This window comes from Coloeus monedula (assembly GCF_965178545.1).
Source record: "Coloeus monedula genome assembly, chromosome: 2".
NCBI lineage: Eukaryota > Metazoa > Chordata > Aves > Passeriformes > Corvidae > Coloeus > Coloeus monedula.
The window spans coordinates 85,065,448-85,091,257 of NC_138782.1; the positions used below are offsets into that span (position 1 = coordinate 85,065,448).

At 36.4% G+C, this 25,810-nt stretch overlaps 1 protein-coding gene across 2 annotated transcripts in view; it reads left to right on the plus strand.

The window, feature by feature from the left end:
* Positions 1 to 25,810, plus strand: part of ME1 (malic enzyme 1) — a gene marked incomplete at its 5' end in the record, with an annotated part of 159,008 nt that overhangs the window by 24,147 nt on the left and 109,051 nt on the right. For both annotated transcript variants that reach the window (XM_082302613.1, XM_082302614.1), the window contains 2 exons: positions 16,390 to 16,523; positions 24,429 to 24,578. In XM_082302613.1, the coding sequence (XP_082158739.1) occupies positions 16,390 to 16,523; positions 24,429 to 24,578 (284 nt within the window). The remainder of the gene's footprint in view (positions 1 to 16,389; positions 16,524 to 24,428; positions 24,579 to 25,810) is intronic.

Genomic DNA, 25,810 nt, shown 5'->3' on the forward strand with positions numbered 1-25,810 from the left:
GAACTGTAAATTATCTGCTTTAAACCAGCATTTCTCTTTTCACTTTGATACAGCCAAAGTGGCATATATGTGCAGGGTTAGGTGCTACTACAGGCAATTAACCTGAGAAATACCATTATTTGTTATCAGGTGTTCTGTCTGTCTTCCAACCTGACAGGGGATTTCTGTCTGTTTTTACAAATGTTACAGAAGGACTGGTGTAAGGTGTTGTCATCCATGGTTTTACATGTCTCATGGACATTTTATCAACTTAAGGGCAAATTTTTTTTCTAAATCAAACACTTTAGAAGTAAAGTTTATAATTGCTTTAATGGGGTCTCTAGCTGCCAGGAAAATATTTAGTGATGTGGGAGTTCATTACAACTGCAAAGTTGTACCTAAAACATTTTTTGAGTGCCCTTGTCAAAGGGGGAAATAAGTTGGGGGTTTTTTCAGTTGATATATAGTAGTGACAGCCCCTAAGAACAAGCCTATACAGGGCAATCTGAATTGTGGCCCCTTAAAACTGTCTAATGTTGGCATGAAGACTTTTTTGCATCTAATTTTGAAGAAAGCTCGGGGTGTATTTTAGTGGTTTCTTCTCTTTAGAAAGAAAAAAAAAGTAAAAAAAAAAAATCAAACAATAGAAAGCAGTCTAGGCCTGCTCCCACTCCAGTGGTAATTATCTATCAAATAGTGCTAACCTGAGCGGATATTCTCAGTTTCTGGTTGGCCCTTTCAGAGCGCAACATATGGTTGGATTTGTGGAGTGATGATGGAGGAAGAAGGGGACTTTTATAATAATGTGTTTTCTTTTACTTGGATTCTGTTTTATTCAAGCTGCCTGAAGTTTTATTTATGGATGTTACCATTTTGTTATTAAATAACCCACCCCTAAATTCAGACCATACATCTAACATCAGTACAAGTCCTTGGGAAGCTTGTGGAAAGCTAAGAGCAGAAAGAAGTAAGTGTTGTTTCTTAAACAGAATAAGCAATGGTGATTTTTGTAATACTGTTGGGCATTTGTCTGAAGTGAGTGAAAACATACATAATGATTTAGATAAGTTTTGCTTTAATAGGTTAGAAGGTATGCTGAAGTCTCTGGGGTTTTATTGCGGACTTCTGCCAATGCTGTGCATTTTCACTCAAGGTTTCATCTAAAACAAATAAACAAGCAAAAATGTTTTATTTCTGAAGGACTCTAAATTTCCTGTTATGTAAAATTCCTCTTGGAAGGAGGTGAGTTGACTGGTTTTTGGTTTTGAACAGGCAGATTTCTTTAGCAGTGTAACTGATAGCAAAGAAGGCATTCAAACTTGACACAGTTGTTAGTACAAGATCTACTGATCTGCAGAGCTACATGATCCCAGCCAAGAGGTTCTCCTGACCTACTTTTAGCTAACAGATCTTAAACTTTGCTATTACTGACACTTGAGAAATGACAAACCATAGATACCATAGTATCATAGGTAACAACCCAAACAAAACCTTTGGGACTAAATTACTCTTACTTTAAAATTGTATTTTCCTTCTGTTGTTTGTGCTAGAAGATGTTTCTTTGACAAACTGTGTAGTCTATGGAGGAAGTTACCTAGTTTGTCAAGAATATGTCTGTATGTGTAGCAGGATAAATGTGGATTCTGCACATAAATTCAGAATTTTCTAATTATCTGTGTTTATTGGAGTTGCATATGTACCTTTCACAATCTGTGTCCCTGCTTTAGAATGTAAAAGGTTAGAAATCTCTCAATGCCTCTCAGTTCATTCTCCCACATGTGGAAGAAATTAAGAGTATCTAGTAGAGGGATGTTTTCTGTAGTACTAATAATAATAGACTAGTTTAAGCCTTTAAACAAAAGCATTCATTTTACAGAAGACTAGTAAATAGTTCTGGCTCAACACAGTAATTTAAAGATTCCAACTTTAGAAACTTGCCAAACTGGGAGATGCTTTCCCCGTGGATGATGTGTTTTGGGTACCTGCTTTGTTAGGGGGACCTTCATAGTCCCCTCTAAATTGTGCGATTTGTAATTCCCACTGAAAGCTGGCTGGGGTTCTGGATTCATCCTTGTGAGCTTCCAGTGGGATAATGCTGCCCACCCCTGCCTGGGAAAAGGAATGTTGCCTTTTGCAGCTTGATTTAAGCCTTCTATCCAGGCATAATTAGGAACAGACAGCAAAGTAAGGTTCTTTGTGTGTGCAGTGTGTGTGAAGCAGATTGCAGCAGTCCAAAGCTCTTCTGGCACAATTACTTGCAGCACCTGTTTTTTCTTTCTGGTATTCATCTGAGCTTCATTTCTTTAGCCTTCACATTTGCATTCGTGTGTGTTCTCTGATCTTAGTGTTCCTTACACAGGTTGGACTTGCTCTATTTTGTCCATGACTCCTGCCTTTGAGTTCTCTTTCAGTTACTCATTGAAAATAAATCCTGTTACTGTTTCACTTGCTTTGCTGGCTCTTCATTCCCATCTGCTTGGGCCTTCTGCTTAACTTTTCCATTTCCATTGCTTTCGGCCACATCAGTTTGGCATTCTTTCTCTGCTTACTGTTGTGCTCTTTCAGCAGCTCCAGGCAACTCCTTATTGTGCCTTTCCTGTTTTTACTGTCTTTCTAGAAAAGTCAGCTATTTCTCTTGGCCACTGTGAGAGGCAGATTGACATAACTAAATTGGGTTGGTGTCCCCAGTAAGGCTAGTGACTTTGCAGTATTAAAGCTTACTCCCTGTGAGCAGTGAGAAGTGGTTTTTCTATACTATAAGGAAGGCAGTTTTTCTCATGAATCTTGTAAACGAATCCTAAAGTTCAGTCCATGTAAATTACATTTCCTACTAGAAAAATAAGCTGTCTTTGGAAAATCTTGCATATTATAGCTTAGACATATGGTCTTATTTTGAGTGCCAGTACTGGTGAAAGGAATCTGTTACTTTCAAGGATTGCTTTGCTATGTTGAGAGACTTCTGTACAGCAGCAGAAACTACTTTTGAGACCAACACTTTTGGGGAAGGAGAGTCAAACTCATCCCTCTTGAAACCAGTCATGCTGGTTTGGAAGATTGCCACTTCCACTTCACACAGCAAGTAGTATTACCTTTGCCAAAACAGTTAAGACCAGTGGTGAAATAAAAGATTTTGTTTTGTTGTGAAGCTTGCCATTAAGATCTCAGTACACAGTCATCAGGAGTGACTGTGAATATCTGAAGGCTCCTATGCCTTCATGTGAAATGGTCTGAAGAGCATCTGGCAGTGGTATTACAGTATAAGTAGTCAAGGTACAACAACCATGATGAAGTTGGTCTACTTTTCCATTTAAAGTTCCTACAATAAGCTGTCTAAAATCCCCCAAAGGCAGTTTTGTTGACTAAAGGTAAAGAGCAGGTTTTTGTGCTCTTTGAAACACTGTTGGTTCAATTTGTTTTCCTGCTTGAGTTCAGAAAGTATGTGTATTTTGTTGTATGAGCTTTTCAGCCATTTTATTGTGATACTTTCAGCTTTTAGAGAAAAAGCATGGCACTTAGAAAAGGAAAATTTTGTCTTGGTGTCAAAATCTGCCTGTGCTGAGTTTTCTTGTTACTGTTTCTTTTCTTATCTCCCTATTTTTTGCCCTTGAAGACAGTGCAGATCTTGACATTCTCATGTGGGAATTCCTGGAATAGTGTGCAACAAACGCATTTGAAGAGGATCTACTTACTCAAGCCTGGAAATCAGATATACTCTCAAATATGTGGAGAAATAGTAAAACTAATAAAACAAAATCCCAGTGATAGCTTGGCTACATTGCCTGCACTAGATGAGCTAGTATTTTGTACTATGGTTTTCTTCATCAGCTGGTCTTTTAACCACCAGGTACCTGTTGAACACTAAAATTAATTTAATTAAAGCAGCAAAGAAATGTCTGTGCTTTCCATGTGAAACAACCAGTACTCCCTGCTCTATTTGTGTAACGATGCATAGAAAGTTAATGTGCTACATAGGAAACTTCCCCTTGGGTGGTCAGGGCTGGAAGTGATGCTTGCTCAAGATCTGTGGATCCACTGGGTGATGGATTTCAGTTAGGACTTTGCTGGAGAAGATTTTTTCTTAATATAGCCCTTAGTATCTGTGGGCTTTTTGCATATTTCCATTTTCTGTAATGAGAATATGCTATCTGAACTTTAGGAACTAATAAAATAAGTTTAGTGTGCTGACTTGTAATGTGGAGGTTAATAAACAAATAGAATACAAGTGTCTTTCTGAGTTGGTTTTGTAACAGTATATTTTGTTCAATTTTGCATGAAAGGGGCTCAATATTGGTATTACTGGTCTGGCTGGCATGTTGACATTACTCCGGATTGTTGAAAGGTTTCAAGAAATGGACAAACTTACTTTGTAGTTAACTAGTTATAAAATTGGTGAAAATTGATGCTCTTTCTTAATCTGAGTGAATCTCTCATTGTTGCCTAAAATATGTTGTGAATTGGTATCTTAAGCTTAAGGACCCTATGTAAGATTTAAGAAGCACTATTAGAAGTATTCCCTTAGATCTGTCATAACCTTTCTTTTTTTTTTTTTTTTTTGTGAAATGCTTTGGCTATTAGTCAGGAAATACTGTGTTTTGCCAGTTTATCTCAAAACTTCTTCCTCATCTATATTCCTGGTTGCTCCATCCTGTGTTGTCAGAACAAGTTTAAACCAAGGACAGTGATTAATGCCTACTCCAGATTAATAAGGTTTAAACAAGATATTCTCATTTTGTACAAGTGAAGGGTCTGGCACCATAGTTTCCTTTAGGAAAGGTAGCAGTTAATCTGTTATGTAGCTAGAAAAAGCTTATAATGGGTCTGCATAATTAGATTCTAGGAAATGTGAAAAGTTAGAATAGAGGAGCAATATTTCCTACAGATTCAAATAGGCTTGTGTTTAATGTTTACTGTCAAGTTACATTTTTCAACATCAACCTAGAAAACTTTTTTTTTAACATAATGGTTTGGGGCTATTTTTGTGGATTTTTTTCTGTTTTACTTTACTTTTCATGTTGTTTTAGACTCGAATTTCTATGTATGGCACAGTTAGATAAAAGGGCAACTAAATCCTTGGTTTGCTTTGAAAACAGTAGCAACTTGAAATTAATCAGGTCTACTGGGAGGGGATTCTTGTCATTTTTTCACCTTTGTGAATTTTCTTTCAGGTAGAGCTCTTGTGTGTCTGATAGCAAATTCAGATGGTTTTATATTGGCTGTTTTCCTTAACTACCATTCAGATTTTATTTCCATAATACTCACTTTTCATTAGTCTACTGTTTGCTTTGATGAGTCAAGGTCTTTTTGGAGAGCAGTCAAATAAAAAGAAAACTGATATACCCCATTTTATCAAGCTTTTTCCGTGATTTATTTCAGTCTAATCTTTTCTATGCAAGCAGATACTATTGATATGCAGCCTGTATCTTGGCAAAGCAGAGCTGTATGAATGCAGCAGGTACAGCAGTTTTAAATGAAATTGTTCTGCCATTAGTAGATATTTTCCTTCAATCAGCTAACTTTTTGCATACTCTGGAAGGCTTTGCATGACTTTGCTGTCTCTGTGTAACTGGTTAAGTAACAGTTTTAGGTTACAAAATCAAAGCTCACACTAAAATTTTAGACTGATTGTGTCTTATTTTCCCTGTTGAGTTTTAAAGAGTTTGCCTTCCCAGTCAGTCTGGTCCTTCACTGTATTTTCCTCCTGCCTTAATCTGAAGGGACAGAACCAAACAAAATTGTAGCAAGGTTCAGTTAAGATTGCAATTTTCAGGAAGATGTATGCTGTATGACAATGTGCACTCTCCTATGCCTTAGCTGCTATTTCAAATGCTATAATAGTCTTAGTCTGGGGTTCTAGTAATGACTGTGGCTACTGATGACTGCTTTGAGTGTTTTAAGAATTCAAAATGGAAAAAATAATAATGAGCTTACTCAAAGTCTTAAGTTTGCAATTTTTTTTTTGTCACTTTGTTCATAATAGCATGAATTTTCAGTGACTTCTCAGCAAGAAGAAAAATACTTTCATTTGCAAGAGAACGTTGCAAGTAGGATGCTTATGGTTACAGCAAAAATTGAATGACTATCTTCCTGCTGGATAGCGATTAAGGCTGTGCTTATATATCAGGTGCATTCAGGGTGTAAATTTTGCATGTTGCTTTACACTTGGTTTTAGAGTATTGCCTAGTTCTGAGAAAAAATACCAAGACTGGGTGTAACAAGCTCCCCAAACAAAAGGTTTGGGTAGGCTTTTTTCATGTATACATGTACTACTACCCCTTAGACTGAGATGATTAAAGGGAAAGTAAGTTTCCATCTGTAGAATGGGAAACTCGATAGGTATGCAATATATGCAATATGTGTATATGGCAGAAAGGCTTACAGATCATATTACCAGGCTGTGGTAGTAGAACTACCATAACTATAGGATTACCTGTGACAATGGGAAGTATTCATCTCATTTGTTTTGTCTGAAATAGTTCATTATAATCCTATAAAGGAAAAAGTGTACCACCTAGGGTCCCAGTCAGACTTTCTCCTCAGTCTGTGGAGGGTGCTCAGAGGACTAATTTTGAGTAGACATGTCACTTTAGGCACAGTGAAACAGCACACTACCCATGAGTAACGTGATAATCTGTGTGCCTGGTGTCACTCAACACGACAGTGCCATCGGCTCTCAGGTCAAGCCTTTGTCATTCGCTAGGCTGGTCAGTGCCTCTGTCACCACCTGGATGCAGTAGGAAGAAAGTATATCAATGTAGTAGTAGAAGCAAAGACCACAGCATTGAGATTGGGCTCTGCTATGCTCTACACAACTCTGTGTTACAGTATTTAACGTATTTATTTTTGTTAATTGTTTATCATGCCAGTGAAAAGAAATTAGTTGCTTAGTCCTATCAGAAGCCCAGAATATGGTAACTGGTAATCTGTTTAGCCTCTGAAAGGCAATAATAAAATCTGCTAAGCATATCAGGGTTATCAACTCCCCTCAGGATTTCAGGGCTTACTAACCTGTATTTGGTTAAGTACTTATTTCAGACAGATGGAATTTTTGGCAGTTACTGAAATTCCTCTCCTACTTACATGGAGATCATGCCTGATTCTCAAATAACACCTGATTTTGCAAATGTAAATATTGTATATTGGAGACTGCATGCCTGGTGACTGTACTTTATTTGTAAAATTATTGCAGTTAGAGAGCTATTATTTTGCATTTTGTTTGGAATAATTCTGGTTAACAATATATTCTATGTCAAATGATACTATGTTCATCTAAATGCCCTTCATAAATAGGGGTTCCATGTCAGTTATTCCAGTCATAGCATTGCAGGCATCCTTTGATTAGAGTTACATATTCGAGATGTAGGGTACTTACTCATAGCATCTACTGTACAAGGAAGTTAATATTTTATGTAGAATTTCAGATACGGTGTAGTAAAACTTAGTGACATCTTTATTTTTAAAAACCCCCCATCATTATCCAAATTATAATTTAATATACAATTATTATATAAATGTAATACCTAAAAATAAAACTGCACATTGATGCATCTTTAGAAGACATCGAGTATTGACAAAGGTGGTAATTAACAAGATTATTTTTGTTACCATGATTCACCCAGGGGGCTAGAGCTCTGGACTGGCCTACAACCAGGTTTTTAATCTATATCATAGGTAAGCTATGAAAATTAAAATCTGTCATAAGAACATGCTCATCAAGTTTGTAAGTGATGTGGTGAGCTGCTCTTGTCTCTGGTTCCCATAACCAGACTTTCCCAAGTAGTAATCTTTGAGGGTCAGTACATCCCAAAGGAGTTATAAAAGAATAAAAATGGCTCAGAAATATACAGCGACCAAAAAAAAAAAAAAACAAAACAAAAAAAAGCCCCGCCTCAAACCCCAACATATGAATATTTGTTCAGCTTCTCTGACTCTATAGTTTAAACTGTGTTTTAGGCTGCTGTTTGGTCTTGTCTGCTCAGGGCAACCAAGAGAGCAAAGACAGGTCTCTCTCCACTGGTGGAATACCTCTGCTGGGGGATGGAGTCAGGGGAGGCACAGATCACACCCAATGCTTGTTAATAAGCCTGTTATTAATTTAGCTGCTCTTACAAACAGAACCAGGGTGGTTGCTCTTAGTAGCAGATAACTATGTCCATTGGTCCAGTTCCCAGTTTGGTTATGCCTATGTTCATTGTAGCTCCCAGGTGGGAGCAGCAGTAGGAAGACAGCCAGCTTTTGAGAGAGCCAGCTCTGATTTGAAGCGTACAAATGCAGCTCTAGCCATTTTTCTGGTTGCTTTGGCATTAAATATCCCTGTAACAATATGAATAATTCAGAGTAATATGGTTTTTCAATGGGACATGTGGATTGAAGAGTCAAAAGGATACTTGAGGCTTGGTGTAGCAGCCACATATAGGCAATGAGTGCCCCTTGAGATACAGAGGTGCCTGGCTGTCGTCTGGTGCTGTGAAAGCCTGCTATGCAGTGGATTCATAGTTGATACTATTGCCATAATGCGCAGTGTTGATTGTTCCAATACCTTCAAGCCTCCCAGGTGTCAGTAAGTGCTTACGTGTGCAAATCTGAATTTGGTCTGTAGTCAATATAGTAACTGGAGCAATTTGGATTAGTACTGCAAGGTACCTATTCTTGAGTGAGCTTTATCCTATAATTATCATGGATGGATAGGTGCCTATACTGCATATGAATTACTGAATTTAGAATCTTAACCAGACCCAACCCATCATCCTTCATTAAAGCACAGCGTACAAAATATTTTTATCCATTATTTTCTTGGTAACTTCTTTTACTGTCTATTTGTTACTGTCTGCTGTTTGTGTAGTACAGTCTTCTCAAAATTAGGGTGAGGGAAGATTATGCAATGCAAAAAGATTTTACTCTGTATATGTACCTAGAAATAGTTTCTTAAAATAGGTTTGCTTGCTTACCTTCAGGTAATTGTTTACATTAGCTTAAAGGATTGTTAAAATAAGAATGCTGTGATGTGGCATTTCTAAAATGCTGGTCTGAATCATGCTTGTGTGCAATCACTGTATCAGCTCACGGCACGGCTGCCAAGCTGCCCACACATTCCCATGATGAATTTGCCAAGAGAAGTCTGATCTCCTTCTGGCCATCTGCATTTGTTTTGAGTCATAAGTCCATGGGTGTGTGTATTAGCTACTGTATTTATCTGGACTTTATTTGTTGGAAACTGGTTTTGACTTTTGTTTCAGTTTCTCCTGTTGACTTGACTTTTTAAGTTTACTTTTGAAAATCCTATGGACTTAGAATTGGGCTATGAGTATGCTTCAGGTCACTTGGTACTCCTGGAAAAAAAAATTGTGTGTTCAACACACTGCAACAGATCTACCACAACTCTAGAAAAACAGCTTTGAAATATAAATGCCAAATGTCACAGTATAGTTTTTCAACTTAAAGTGCTTGTTAAAAAGCTGTGTTTAAAGAAAAGTGCATAGAAGAAGACCTATGCCTTTTGGCATTTTATAGCTGAAACTAGGACAGTTTCTTCTTTTCTCGTATGTTCAGAGCTGTGCCCATCAACTATTGTATATTTTTTAAAATTTACCCTCAGCATGCCTAGCAGTCTCAGAAGTCCTGATGGATGCCTGTGCATGAGGGCTTATCAAAAGGAGCATGAGTGCTGTATCTAAACTGGGTTCTGCTGTTTACACTTCACCAATCCTCCTTCTCTTTCTTCTTTCTTGTCTTAACCAGGGTAGATACCTGTCTGTGCCTGGCTTTTCAAACTCCAGTGAAGGCACTTAGTTAGCAGGATTCATTGCTAATACAGGGATCTCAGCTCTAGACTGAGACCTGTATCTGTGTTAGGTACTGTAGAAAGGCAAGAAAAAAACAATTCCTCTGCCAGAGAACCTAATGGACTGTTAATCATTAGTTAGTATACTGATTTTTAAACCTTAATCCAAGATGCATAATCCAATGTGCCTCATGAAATGTCCAATAGACAATCTGAGCATAGGTTTGGGGAAAAATAACTTATTTGAAAGATAGCAGTTCCATCACACAGTGACTTTTCTAGTTGCAGTCTAATAACACTTTAAATAATGTGTGCATTATAAATGGTTACCAGTGTTCTTTGCTTCTGAAAGCAAAGGTGTTGTCTGTATGTGTTGCCAGATTGTTGCAACAGAAAATTTGTATTTTCATATTCAGTTTTCATTTCTTAACTCTATGCTATTCATCTTTGAACTGTGATAACTTTCTGCTGTTGGGCATATTTCTTCTTACCAATTTTTATTTGTCATCTTTCTCCCTAGCCTTCATAAACACCATTTGAAAGGATTTCTTTTTCCTCCAAAATTTTAATAATCCTGATTTTGTTTTTTTAATTGCAACTGGATTCAGCTATTCAAACCCTTCATTTGTGTATAGTCTTTACAGCAAATGATTCCTAAGAAGAAACATGAATCTCTAAGTTAATGCAAATTGACATTTTTCAGAAATATTTTTTTCTTCAGGTCCAAAAGAAGCCACCTTAACAGAAAACTGTGTGTGAATTTGCACCATTAAAAAAGAATTAGTCCCTCTCCTTACCTACTGGGGTATTTACTGTGACTGGTGTGGCCTAAAGCACTGGTTGCAGAAGAGATGTTTGCCCAAATAGCTGAATTAGCTGCCTCTGCTTGTAATATTTTTTTGGCAGTCATGACAAGTATGGGTAGAGAAAACAGCAGTAACATCTTTAGCCATATGTACTGCTCCAACACCAATTTCTTGCCATGAACCACATTTGTTTTCAGCAGAATGAGTTCATTATGGAGTGTGTGCTCAGATTAGTTATTCTAAGTATTTCCTGGTGTATTGTGCCTTGAAATGAGTGTTAGATATGGAGTATTAGAAGTATTTATCTGGTTTCTCTGAAGTCATGTTTGGATAATAAAAATGAAAAATGGAGAGGAAATGCTTGTAAAACTTTCTTTTTGCCTGTTCGTAAGGTGACTTTTTTAAAAAACACAAATTATATAAAATAGCTCAAAGGGATTTGCAGATCATTAAACTCTTAAACGTAGCTTAAAATGCTTGAAAACCCATATGTTCTATATTTTTATAGAGATTTTATAAAAATTTCTTTGAACACGTAAAATTTTGCAAAGTTGTGTTTTTGGTTGGTGGGGTTTTTTTGGGGTATTTTTTTGGTTTGGTTTTTTTTAATATTCAGATTCTGAAGGGGTTTATCACATTAGGTGCCTGAAACTGTTGTCATGTAGCTCGTACATAGCAAGCAGGACTATACATACCTTTTTTTTGCTTCCTCAGCCAAAGTAGTCCTTAAAAGACATTAATTTTGACTTGGATTCCTCCCTAACAGTACTCGTGTAGTATGAGAAGCCAAAATTGCTGAAGGCCAAAGCTTGACCAGCGAAAGAATTGCCTGCAAACAGTCATGCGTACCAAAGATCCTGTTTTCCTAAGGACTGCATCTAGTTCTGCAGTTGAATTTCTCCTGGAGACAGTCTTGTGCATGAAGTGGTGTGAGCAGCGTGGGATGATGTATGACTGGCAACTAGTAGTGATGCCACTTACTTTTCATTTGGGACATAATGGGGAAAAAACTCTTCTCTAGTAATTGGAGAATGTTTTTGGTCTTTCAGCCAAAAGCATTCGTCTTGTTTGCGTGTCCTTTATTTGTTTGTTTTTAAGAATGGAATTTTTAAGATTGGAATTGCGGTGTTCTGTAAGTCCATTTGTTCAAAAAATTTATTCAGATCTTGAACAGACAAGTATGGCAGGCAGCTGTGGGTTTTGCTCAGATCTTTGTCTGACAGAGTGCTCCCTGGCCTCTGCTCAGGAATACCAACTGGTGCGGTGGGATCCTGCAAGGAGTGGCGAGGTGCGAGCTCTCCTCTTTCCAGCCATGGCAGCAAATGTTGAGCATATCTGAGTCACTCAGAGTTGTGTGCTTTTTTCACTATATCGTTGAAATTTGTTCACTGCACTTTTATGATTTAGATACAGAGAGTAAGTTTTTTAACAGAGAGTTTCTTACTTTTTGATGGACTCTGAGACAGTGATGAACCTACTTGTCTGTCCCCAAAATAGTCTAGAGACTGTAATTTTCCTCTAGCAATATCTTAGACCAGCAATCCAGAGACTTCCTTTTCACAGAATAGAAAATACTTTTTAAATAAACATCCTTGCTGCACCTTTTCACCTTCTTCATCATTTCTTCCTTCCCCCTTCAAGGATCCAGTAGGGTCAAATATATATGCAAGTACTTGAGCTTGAGTAGTGCTGTTGGTGGTTGTCTGCTGAATCCCTGAAGTCTTACAAGCCTTGATTTTCTCCTTCCAGAGGCTGATGAAAGAGTCACTGAGGTAGAGAACCTTGGATGTGGACATGGTTTCCTCTTCTAAGCCAGCCTCCTTCTACATGCTGTTAGGCTGATACTTCTGTGGTACACCTGCAGTGAGGCCAGCAGGAGGAAATGACCTATTCTTCTAATTGAGTTGAAGTTTTTAAAAATGAAAGTTTTGATCTACTAGAACAAAAGATGGCTAGGTCTTGGGAGAAATTGGAGAAGAATCCCTGCAATGAATACTGGCTACCCATTAGTGAAGCTGAATCTCATTAGTGCATGAACAGGATGCACATACTGCTTTAGTACACTCTCTTTTTCTAGAGAAGTTTATATAAACCTAGCAATTATATGAGCTTCAGATATTTTATCTGAAGGAAAACTATGTCAGTGCAATCTAATTTGTATTAAGAGAGAAAACTTGTCTCTGTTGACTGTGAACAGAGGCTGAGACACCTCTTGAAGTATTTTGAATGTGCTCTCTGTCTTTTCAAGCACTGCTTGAAAATTCAGTTGAAAGCCAGTGCAAAAAGCTGTCTGATAGAAGATGATGCTGTTCTGTTTATTTTGTTTTTTGGTTTTTCAATACTGCAACTGAAAAAGGGTATTGATGTATATGTCACTAGAACAATATTGTAGATAAGGGGCAAGGGGCCTTGGGAGGTCAGAGATGATGAGCAGAGGACAGGTAGTTGAGAGCAGAGTTGACTGATAGACGTTAAATAGTGAAAGAATACTGAATGATGTGCAGTAATAGAACTCACTGCTACAATTACAAAACTTCACAACATTACAAATGGAGAGACAAATTCAGAATTAAATGTTTTTGCAATGAGTTAAATTTCTTGAAAACTCAGAGAGCTTTCTGTGTACAGCTGAGAAGCTGAAAGGGTGTGTCTGCTTAAGGAGCAATAAAAAAAATAACCCAAGATTTTGACCAAAAGGTCTGTGAGAAAGGAAGGTAATGAGGTGGCTGGAGGACAACTTGGTTTTGTCAAAAGCAAACCAGAGCATATACAGAAACATATGAAACACAACTCTTGAAGAATTGCACACTCTTAACTGGGAGGGTTGACAATAACTATATTTTTCATCTGTATGATGTATATGATGCATAAAGCAGTGAATAAATCAAAACTAATTAGGCTGAGGTTAATGTTTATGGTTGTGGTCTCTTGCCCTTATGCTGCTTTTAGATTGTCATACTATTGTTCTTTAAAAGTTTATTTGTAATACAAGCTGCAGAATAAAAATATCCACATCGTTTATAATAGCTGGGATGCTAGATGATGGAAGTCTGTCCCACCCAGGTGTGTGCAAAATACGCCTCTCAGGAAGGGAAAGGAGTGTGTAAACCAAGCTGGATCTAGAGCCCTCTCTGCTGGATGACTGGGAAACAACACTTCAAACAGGAAAAAATAAGAATTTTGATGTAGAAAAGAAAATCTGAGGCTAGTGCAAGAAATCTAGATATAAACCATAAATCCTACATAGCTGAATTCTTCCCTATTATAAGCAGATGGAATAGCATACACTTATTTCATAAAATGGCCTTGTCTTATTAAATTATCAGGTGATATATTTTAATGGTAATTCTTTTCTTCTGAGCAAATATGGGATCTGAGGGGAGAAGAAAAGAATTAACATTTCACCTTAGAACTTTGAAAAATCCATTATATCTGTGCCAAAGAGGAATATTCAAGTAAAGGATTTTCTAACCATATATAGCCTAGAGGGTGTAGGTGGGTGCTGTGTTTTTGCAGTGATGAACCAAAGAAATTAACACTTACTGTAGAAACTGTAGTAATACATTGAAAATATGCTGTTCCAAGATGAAATACTTTTTAAAAAAGGCATTTGGCAAGACGTAACACATGTGTTTGTTTTAAAATAAAATACATTTTCCAGTAAGAGGGGAAACCCTATTATAGTAATTAAAGTCCATATTTTATTCCTAATGTAAAGCCAAACACAGACATTCAGAAATTTTTGTCATTCCATTTGACTAATGGAAACAGGGGAAAGGAGAATTGCAGAGAATAACTGGATTGCCACTTCACTGCCAGCATTAGAAGATCCACTAAAACTTCAGCTCCCTGAAGTCCAGTCACTTGGAACTGATTCTGAAGTGTGTGTGAGCAGACATAGGTTTTTTAAGCCCAAAATAGTCTAGTGGAGATGAGAGGGATCAACATTGAATAAACTTGTGAGAAGTGTTGACTCTTCCTTCTTCCATGGTTTTTCAAGATTGGATAGCAGCTGAAGACATTCATGACGTATCTGGTCACAGAAAGCTCATTAGGGAAAAAAGATGCAGGCTTTGTGTACGCATTTGGAAACCTCTGAAATCTCTCATGCATGGAGAACTACAGCAAAACAGTTACTGATCTTTATTAGACTTGGTTTCCATTCATTTCCTCTCTAGGCTAGAAGAAGCACATTCTGGAAATGTTTGGTCTTTTGTGAAGTGTTCATTATAAGGTTTGTTTTTTTTTTTTTTGAGTTGTCATTTTGCTTAAGGTAACAATTTGATTAATGGCATTATAGAGCAGATAGTGTGATGGGGCTGCTTTAGGGCTTTTTTCCTACTTTTTTTTCAAGTCACAATGACATAACTTGAAAATTTAGATTAAAAATGGTGTAAGAAATGTAGACTAGTAAGATACAGGCAGATTTTGTAATATATTTTTGTTCTGTAAGAATAAGCCCTATGAGCTGCCTATTTCTGAGAAAAAAACCCCAACAAAACAGATACAAAAAAAAAGAGCTTGTCTAGGTAACCAAGCTAACTGGCATGAATTTATCCCATTGTATCACTCACCAAGAGTTGTATGAGAGGCAGTAAGGACATTATGTAAAGGACTGAATTTGTTCACTTGAAAAGACAAGAGTAGTGAAAATGTAGACTGAAGGAAGCCTTTTGTATTTATGTGCTTGTTTTCCCTGTTTTTTCCTGTCATTTGTTGACTCAGCTAATTCAAATGGTAACATGAACAAAGACATTTTAAAGGTCTCTTTATAGAGGTGGTTCTGAAAGTAGCTCAGTAGTACTTATTTTCCACAGGAGAATTAATGCAAAAACACTATATTGCTATTTTTTCCTCCTTTAATGGATCTCAAGGCGTTTTCTCAAGTATTTTTTTGGATAAGAAACAGTGTTTTTTATACAGTTGTGTCATAGATGTTGAATATTAGGGAACTGTCTAATCTATGGCTTATATGTGTATTCGCACATACTCATCTTCTTGTAGAGTAATACTTGCTGCCTAACCTCTACTACATGAACTTTAGAATATTTTTAAGCTACATGATAACAATGTTGGAAAGATACAGACAGTTCTAGTGTTAACCTAAGAGAGGCCTCAAAGACATGTGCAGATCAGCCAGTATTGACTCTGGAGCGGAAGCAGTGCAGGTGGAATGGTGCTAAAGGAGAGCTGCCATGTGTCTGTGGTGCCAGCAACCAAGGGCTACAGTGTGAAACAAATGCATACATTTCACAGCTCGTATATAGAAGAAATTCCTCTGACTTTTCTTCTTATCTACTAAAGCTGTCAAAGGTCTGATCCTGTCTGTCAGTCCTGCCTGGCTGTAGTTACCACAGCAGAGTAAAACTTCAGCAGCCAGAGTGCTTGATGCTGGTGTGCTAAACCCACAGTCATGTTTCTGCTCTAAGGGCACAATCTTTCTTACAGAAGCTTACAGGTAATTTCTCGAGGATGTTTTAGAGAGACAGACCTCATTAAAAGCAGAAAATGAGCAGAGTGACTATATGGCTGCTTTCTTCTTCAGCTGTAACTTAACAGTTTTTCAGGTGGTACTCTTGTGGTATCAGGAGACCTTAGCTTGTTCTGTGCTGGGATGGAGTTATTGTACTGTACAGGCCTGTTTCCTTACGGCTCAATAAAACCTTTTCCCAAAATAATTGCACAATTCTAAATTCTGTTTCTTTTTAAATAATTTTTCTGATGCTGACTTTACCTGTGCTATGATCTGCTGCAGAATTTTTCTTAAATTAATTCTCTCTCTTATACATCTATATATGGTTTTTGTTTTTATTTTTGTTTTTTCAGGGCATGGCTTTTACCTTGGAGGAGAGGCAACAATTGAATATTCATGGATTATTGCCGCCTTGCTTTCTTGGTCAAGATGCTCAGGTTTATACAATTCTTAAGAATTTTGAAAGACTGACATGTGACCTAGACAGGTACAGTATGGCTATGAAACTTTATCCTACTTATCAATTCATGAGTCACTTACTTTTTTTTGTATAGTAGTATAGGTGAAATTTTGGGGTATTTTTTTCCAGCTGTAGTTGTTGATTATTGGGAATTGTTAAACTAAGTACATACTTTTTCTAAAATGCTTTCTTCAAAAAATCAACTCCTACTTTAAAATTGTAATCTTCCAGAGCTGTTCACATGAAGTTACTTTGGTAACCAAATGATACAAAGGTCATTGGAAGCAAATGAACTACTGTGAAACTAAAAGTCAGTAATGACTTTACATGCATGTAGATGCACATGCATTAAAACATTCAAAATTTATAAAATGCTGTAAAAATTATATGTAATGTAGTACTGCTGTGCTTAGGTTTTATTAAGGAAAAAATCTGTGGAGGGCTTTAAACTGTTATGAATGCTAAAATTTTTCTCTTAAAAAAATTGTATTTTATAGGCCCTAGAACAAAACACTGTTTCTTCATTTCCTTACTCCTGTGCCTTGCTTTTCTCTGTCGTGGGATGTCTTGTTATCAGTAATACATGGCTTTTACGTACCCATCTGTTGGTGACAAGGCTTTTTTATAATTTAAAGTTGCCATAACCTTTGTTTTTTATGAAGTCAGAATGGGATGAGGACAGCTTTCTTTGCAAGTGAAGCTCTTGGCAATTGTGGAATCTTTTGTAGGCTAACTATTCTCCAGTGCTCTCAGGAAGGCCATTATCAGTTGTCACAGAGTAATAGCTACCAAGGCTAGAATGTTTATGAGTCTGAGTCCCTGCATATAGGAAAGTGTAAAATTGCATGAAGCCCCCTGATTCAACCATTGATGTTACCATAGGAAAAAACTTTCTCTATCCTTCTGTCCCCATCTCCTCCTTAACTCTGTCTTGAGGTAGTCTCTTCATGATACAGCTCATTCATGTGTTTCAGGACATTTAAGGCAGTTTCAACTGCTTGTTTCTGCTTGAATTACTGGAATTTCTCTTCACCTATAACTTGAAAACCAGAAGAAAAAAGGTCTTTACCCTACTGTTTCATGTGTTATTTAACTAGGAAAGAAATTTTGTTCCTACTTCAGGTCATAGAAGAAAAGCACTTGTGCTTTTTAAAACATCACAGATAGAACCTCACAGGTCTAGCTATGCAACAGTCAAAAAGAAATTAGCAATATTTCCAAGTCTTGTTTCTTTATTTTTGTTAGCAAAAATTTGTGGATATTGAAGCTGCTTTTTGCCAAAATGAAAAATTTCTTCAGGGAAGGAAAAAATAATTAATCTATCAGTTTTAAATGACAGAGTAATAAAACTTTGAATGATGTGCCTTTTGAACTGCAATAAAACACTGTATTCTGAAGTTTTGATTGCAGTGGGAATATGAAATAAATATAACTGTCTCCAAGTATTGTGGGAATACCTTGCAGCTATCTTTATTGTGTTAAAAGAAAGGAGAGAAAAATGTCTGTCTTGGGGGTGGGGGAGGAAAGATTTTTTTTAAAGTATAATTAATCCATGTATGATAAGCACAGATAATACAAAACTATAAAAAAATATAACATGGTTACAAATAAATGTAAAGAAAAAGTTCTCCAGAAGCGATTTGCTTCAGAGAATATTTTTCCAAAGTTGCTGCTGTTAAGTTTAAGATCTGTAAATACTTAATTAAACAAAAACTCTGCGGCATTCTTTCCAACCTCTGAGTCTTCTTTGGCATTTTCTCTTTTCCAAATACATCGTTGGGTAAGGAAGAAATTTGTTTCCTGCTCCTGTAACCAGACATCAGTAAAACAGAAGTGCTAACATTTAATTATTCCATGTGTCTTGAGCATTAGACTGTAGCTTGCCATTTTGTACCATAAAGCCAGTTTTTATTATAATGCCTGCTTTAGTATAAAGTATATATAGTGAAGATACAGTATTATATTGTACTGTGCAGCTTTGCAGTAAAAATTTATTATTGTTAATTTGGTTTTAGTGATGCAGTTCAACTGAGAAAACTCACAAGTCTTCCGTTCACAGAAATAGCTTGAAAGTATTACAATTTAGGCTTTTTTCTCACTAATGTGTCCACTAGTCAGAAACTTAAATTAAGATTTTAATAATTAATGTATTAAAAAATATAGCTGTGTTTATTTCTCAATTTTATTCTGTGACGTGTGTCTGTGGTATTTTCTCAGCCGTAGTTTTTGGCCCAGGTATTTGAATCTTCTCCTTCCCCTTACAATGAACAAACAGTGAACAAACAGTGTGGCCCCATTTATAATGCTGGATAAACTGTGGTGGGATCTCCATCCATGGGAGATATTCAAAACCTGACTGAACATGGTCCTGGGCAAACTGCTGTAGCTGACTCTGCTTTGAGCAGGAGATCAGATGAGGCAATCTCCAGAGGTCCCTTCCAACCTGAGCTAGTGTATGCTTTCATAATGCAAGTCCATAGTATTTAAGAAATAAGCTTTCAGGGATAATCTTGGATCAATGACACTGAACCGTGCCATAAATCAAGTCCCTCTGGATGGGAGAGAATTTGCTGAAAGTCCTTGCAAGGCGTTTCAAAGATAAACTGAGACTTTTCCTTAAGTTTCAATGCTTCTAGATGGTTGTTTATTAAGTCTTATCAGAGGAACAGAGCCACTAGTGTGACCCAGGTACAGCATAGAAGGAAGAAAAGTTGGAGTGAGAGCTAATTATCAAGATTTACACAGCCTTTTAAAGATATTTTAACCAATAGTTACTAAAAACGTACATTATTTTCACTTTCCTACCAATTATTCAGTAACATTGGCAGGAACTGTGGAATTTTCTATCCAATCATTCCAAACTACTTTTACTGCAGAATATGGAGTAGTAGTAGAAGGAGAAGAAGGTTTAGAGAATAACGACAATCCTCCATTTTGATATTTTTTACTCTTATCTATTTACTATAAAGAGAAGCCCAAAACCTCTAAATTTTTCACCCTGTGACAATCTTACATAGTAGTCTATCACCTAATTCACACCACTGTATTTTCTATTTCTTGTCTGACTGTTGGTAATTTTTTCCAAGGTTTGAAGCTAAAACAATGTTGTTCAGGGGGTTAAGAACCCTTAAAAACAGGCACAGAAATATTCTCGGCACTCTGGGTTCCTACAGATCAATGCAAATTTTTGTAAATTAAGTCAGGATGTCCCTTAAGAATATTAACCTATATAAATCCCCAAGTACCCTCCAAATGGAATTGTTTCTTTAAGAAATCATATTTATACTGTGTGAACACCTAGCAGATCTAAATTGACTATTCGTGCCATGCTGTGTTTTGATAAAAAAATATTTTCCTCGTGTATTATTCAGGCTTTATATAGCTGTGGTGTTTTCTCCATTTTTTAGCAAAATAAAATTGTGTTATATGCATAGGTCTACATTTAAGACCACTGATGGAAAGACTTGGTAATATTTGCATGAAGAAGATACTTCCTTTTAAGACTGTCAACAGTGACACCTTGGGCTTTTTTTGCAGATAAAATGCTTGTGTGAATTGAGTGTGCAAAAAGTTGCCTGTGCAAAACGTGATTTGCAGATGTGTTTATAAGTTGCATCTGACAATTTCATTGGAGTATGTCAATAAAGAGCCTGCTTGGAGAACATGTGCATTACATGTGTGTGAGCTCAATCCTCAAGAAAATACGTGAACTCTGGTCTCCTATATTTATACTTGTATCAAAGAATTTTAAAGAAGAGAGGCTGTGATCCTGCCACAATTACCCCTTGAATCTCTTCACTGATGAAGAATGTCAGAAGATTTTGGCTATTTTAACTGGAACTTGAAATCTCAAGTGCTCCCTGTAAAGGCAGGTGCTCAAGGACAATCTTGCATAAGAGCATGCAGTTATTGCCTTCTACTGAGTGTAAATGTCCTAATTCCAGAAAAAAACCTGGTGTTTCTTGCAGTATGCACCTGGCATAGTCTTTGCTCCCATAGAAACAGTGACTGAAAAGAGATAAAGGGAGGCCATTGTTTTCCTTCTAGATCTTGGCAGTGGGTGTATACTTGTGTGTTTTACATCGAAATACAAAAGATTAAGTACAAGCATTTAGATATTGCAGAGGTGGAAGCTGTTTAGTACCTTAGACAGAAGGGTATAGTCTGATGTAACATAAATGCTGTGTATGACAGCATCTTACATTGGCAGGATTGCCCTGGTTTTGCTTGGAAAGAGGGGAGTGTATAAATTCATAAAGCTAAGTTAGTAGATAGTACCATGACATGTTTTGGCACAGCTGAAACGCCTTTGTGAACTCATAGCATGAAATTGTTGGACTCTGAAATTCCAAAAGTTCATACGCAGAGTGAGTGTGGAACAGCAGCAAATCAATTGCCTGGTATGCTTGACGAAAGGGACACCAATAAGAGGAAAAAATTCTATTCATCTAAATTTAGAAAAGCTGTGATGGATTGTGCAAGTAATTTATTTTTTTTTCTCCCCTGCATGTTCTTAATTGTCTTTCTTTTTGGTCTATATTGATACTGAAATTGTTGCTCCTGGCACGGTCACATCTTCCGCCTGAGCTTTTCTCTCTTCAAAGAGTCACGCTGGTAAAATGTTATACTGGATGTGTTAACTGGATTGGGAGAGGGACCAACAAATCACATTTCCAGAGGATGCCATCTTATTTTGGGTTTTTTCTTAAAGTTCCCTGTTTTTAATACATTTTTATATAGATACTGAGGATGCAGAGTAATGGAGCAAAGTGCCTTACACAGGTTAAAAATAATAGCCTTTCCTCTCACCCTCCTTTATTTACTCTCATATTTTTCAAGATAAGCGCGAATGAATTTGGTGTTTGTTCTGTTTTCACCTTTCCATTTTGCCTTGTAAAGTGCATGCCAGTGATAGTTGGGCCAATTATCCTAAGAAATCATCAGTAACTTCCTGGTAGTTATATCAGTTTTCTTTTGGGTTTTGGATGATATGTGGTTTATATCCTTTTGTTGCTACTGTATTTCATTCCCTTCATAACAGCAGACTAGTATGAAGCATTCTTAGGTGAAGTAAAGGCAAGGGGGGAAAAGTGACAAACTGAAATTTGAGTGCTTGGCAGTCTCTTCTGTCTGACTTGCCAGACCTTGGGTTTTGTGCTCTGAAACTCTTCCCTGAAATTGTCATTCAAGACTCCCTGTCTGAGGACAGATAATATTTTTCTCCCTTTTTATAGCACAAATGATTGTTCTCAGTGTTTTATTGTGTGTTTTCATTATGTTTTCAATTAAATGTGGGCTTCAATAATAGATTCCATTAAATACTGAATTTTAAATTTATTTTTTAAACACAGTGCTGGAAAAAACTTCATGCTTTTAGTTGTGTACATACTTGGATGTTGCTAAAAGATGCATACTTGTTATCTAATGCATTATAACCAACCCCACATTGAGGATGAGGCATTTTTGGTTTTCCCTTTAGAAAGAATTTTTGAGAAATCTGATACCCCCAGTAAAGCAAATTATGATGCTGAGAAAGAAGACATATACCTGCTGTTGAAAAGTAACCTTCTGATAAAAATTGCACTTCTCTAGAAATATTTTTCACATTATAATAATATTTATTGTGCTGATTTGTATATGATCAAGTATGTAATATTTGAAAATATAAGTAATATCCAGTTACTACTTTTTCAAGTTCTTTAGCATATCCTGCATATAAAAGTGACATGATAAATACAAATAAGAAAATAAAACCCCAGTGTAATGCTATAGGAGAGTAAAAGCAGAGGGGAGAGTTTTAACAGAGTTTTTTGATTTGAAACCCCTGAGGAAGTCTTTCGCTAAGCTTTTAGTTTCTTTTGTAAAAGATTTATTTACCCCATTAAAATCTAGGCTTGATCTGAGTGATAAGAAAGGATGATTAAAAGATATTTTATACTCTTAAGTAACCACATCTCATTTTAAATGAAAGTGATAAAAAATATAAAATACTGGCAACTGCTTCGGAATGGTGCTGTGGCTCGTGTAGTACTTGCAGTATAGAGTGGGGGCCAAAAATATGCATGATATTCTCCAGCATCACTTTAAATGTTCTCTGGAAACAAAATTAATGTTTTCATGTATATTCACAACTACATGTGCATGAGCTTGTATTTCAAGATAAATGTTGGGATAGTTGTCCTCAGGAGAAAGGTTTTAATAAAGAAAATGCTCTGAGAATTCAAGGACATTGAAAGATATGCGATATCATAATGAAATACTGGGAAAATGAAAGGCTATAGGGAAATGTAATAATATGAAAGAAAATTAGCATGTATATTTGTAGCTGAGAACTACAAGAGCGGGATATAATTTAACCTTGGAGAACATTCAGAACTAATGTGTATGATGGAAGGTGGTTCTGATTGCCTCATGGTGATGGTATTTAGAGTACAACTGCAACTTTTTGGTTTCTAGATCTTTATCTGTTTAGGGTCAAAAATACCCTTCATGACACAAGGGAAGGGATAGTGTTTTGCCTCACTTCTGTCACCTCATTACAGTCACCAATTGCCAAACTGGCTGCACTCGCCTTGCTTATAGTGCTCGTTAAAGGTTTACATAACAGATCCCAAAAGAAGTGCTTCCCTGATATATAGGGATATGCAAGCTAAGCTTGAATGGATTGCATTCAGATTTACTAAGCTGTTCTTTGTCAGATGGTTACCTGACTAGGTTTGTGTCTTCCTAAAGAATGAATTAGATTTTACTGAAGCATGTGATCCATGAATATGCAGAAGGAAAGTTCATACGAATAATATTTAAGTACACAAACCTTACTTTTGGCTTTTGGAATGAATGTGTTCTATATATATCCTCAACACTTGTGTAATAAAAGGATGCACATATTAAACTTTCTGAGTGTAAGTAATTAGTAATCCATCATAAATTTAAAAAAAAGTCCTACATAAATTGTATACAGAAATTAAGTTAAAGATTTTGTGTAAGCCTATTGGTATAGAAGACGACTTAATTTTTACAGCAATACTTAACATTGCTAAAGCTAGTGAATAGACAGGTAAGGTTTAAGATCACCAAATTCCTAAATTTTAAGTGTTCACAAAGTGACAGAGTCATACCTATGTGAACTGGTATAACTTGAAGTCACTCATAGACTCATATCATTTGTCACACTCAGCATTGCAATTTGGCTTCCCAGTTGGTGTCTTGAAACAGTAATGTAATTATTTAATGTAGGTGTGATGGTAGTCAAAAGTAGATCAAGCTAACATGAACTTTTTTTCACTCTCATTTATATGATTCTTTTTTTTCTCATTGGTTTTCTTTTTAAAAAATATACAGAACTTCCTCAAAATTCATTTCATTTAGGAGATATAGCATTGCAGATTTCATGTCAAACATAGACTTAAGGGATGAAAAGCCATGTGTGTATGCTTTGTTTTCAAAAGCTTTGTTTTTCAGTATTTATTTGAAGTATTAGTTTGGATTTAAGATAAATTTCTATTGAGGCAAGGGCATGCAAAGCTTAATGGTTTTAGTTCTGTTTCCTTTGGGCAAGTGAGTAAGCATGTTTAAGTTATACTTAATGCTTGTCTCATTTCAAGTGGAACAACTGATATACACAGATAAGTTTCTGACAGACCAAATCCTCAATTGCAGCACACTGTTTTATACCTGAGAGGGATTAGCTTCCTGAGTATGTAGAGTTTGACAACTTTGTTTCAGGTTTCAGGTTCTCTGTCTCAACCAGTTTGTTATCTTTTGTGTCTGGACCATTTGTGCTATTAAGACAAGGAGGAATTTAAATACTTTCAATAAGAAAGAGGCTATTATAGAACAAACATAATTTTAATTATCCAAACACTGCTATCTTTCTGAATCTACTTTATATGTTCCCTTGATGTCTGTCTAATTATATGTAATTCTCCACAGATACATGCTACTAATGAGTCTTCAGGATCGAAATGAAAAGCTTTTCTATAAAGTGCTGGCTTCTGACATTGAAAGGTTCATGCCTATTGTTTATACTCCCACTGTGGGACTGGCTTGCCAACAATATGGTTTAGCATTCCGGAGGCCAAGGTATGTAAGTTTATACTTCAAATAAAAGTAATTGTATCTTGTTTTCCTCTTGGCAGATTTCTGCAGGGGTTTTCTAACAGCTGAATGTAAGACAAAACTGCAATAATTGACATAATTCAAGCTACACTTTTGGTCTACATTAAACAATAATTTGTATGTTTCGTATCTGCATTGAGAAGGCAAATGGTTGGCTTAATTACATTAAAATGTGAATGTATTTTTAATCTTATTAACTGACTGTTTTAGAATCCTAGCTGCATGTTAGAAGACTGGAGAAAAATGGAACCTTAGTTTTAGATTTGTCTTAGAAACTTGAAAAGCATAGACTTTTGCCTATATATTTGTTTTATTGGTATTTTATACATACACACACACAAACACACATATATATATATGTAAAAACAATAAGTATACAAACCGAGAATGCATTACATATGCATCTACTGATACCTTAAAAATAATAAAGAAATCATCGAAATGCCTGTTTCACTGCTAAATATTTAATAATCTCTTGCTTCGTAGGGTGGTTACTGGAGTGCTTTTATTCTGCATCCAATATCTGTATTTATAGAATGATGAGGAAGTGGTATGAAAGAAGGATAGACACTTCTGTTTCACTCTGCCTCTTGAACATCAACTCACAGAGTTTGAGATTTATGGTGATTGCTGTTTGAGAACATTGTGTATATCACTGCTTTCAAGTGCAAACTGGAACAACACTTTGGAGCCTTCTGCAGAATTTTCTGGCAAAGAAAGAGATAAATGAGCTGCATGTGCATAGCTCTGTTAACAGAAATAGGTTTTTTACAGTCAAGGCATTGATCAAAAGTAAGAAGCTTGCAAGATGTAAGGGAACAAATGACTGCTCACAAATTCTTCAGCAGGAGATATTTGAGAGAGACTTATGGCTTCAAGGTTTTGTTAATGTGAAAATCATTTTGGCCTTGTGACTGACAGAATGAGTCAGGACCATCTGGTCAATTGCAGAAGACAAGAATTCCCACTTCTGTGCACATTAAAAAGTTCAAAAATACCTCAAGAAGGCTTACTTAAACCTGTTTAATGATCTGTGGCTTTTAGGTGCCTCCCTTAGTAAGAGAAGTCATCTCCTTTTTCCATCTCAGTATTTACCACCGTGGTGACTTTATTGGCTTTCCAGGAAGTGCTAAACATGTTTGGAAATTAGGTCTTTGGTTACACTGGTCTCATTACCCCTCGTTTTTATATGCATT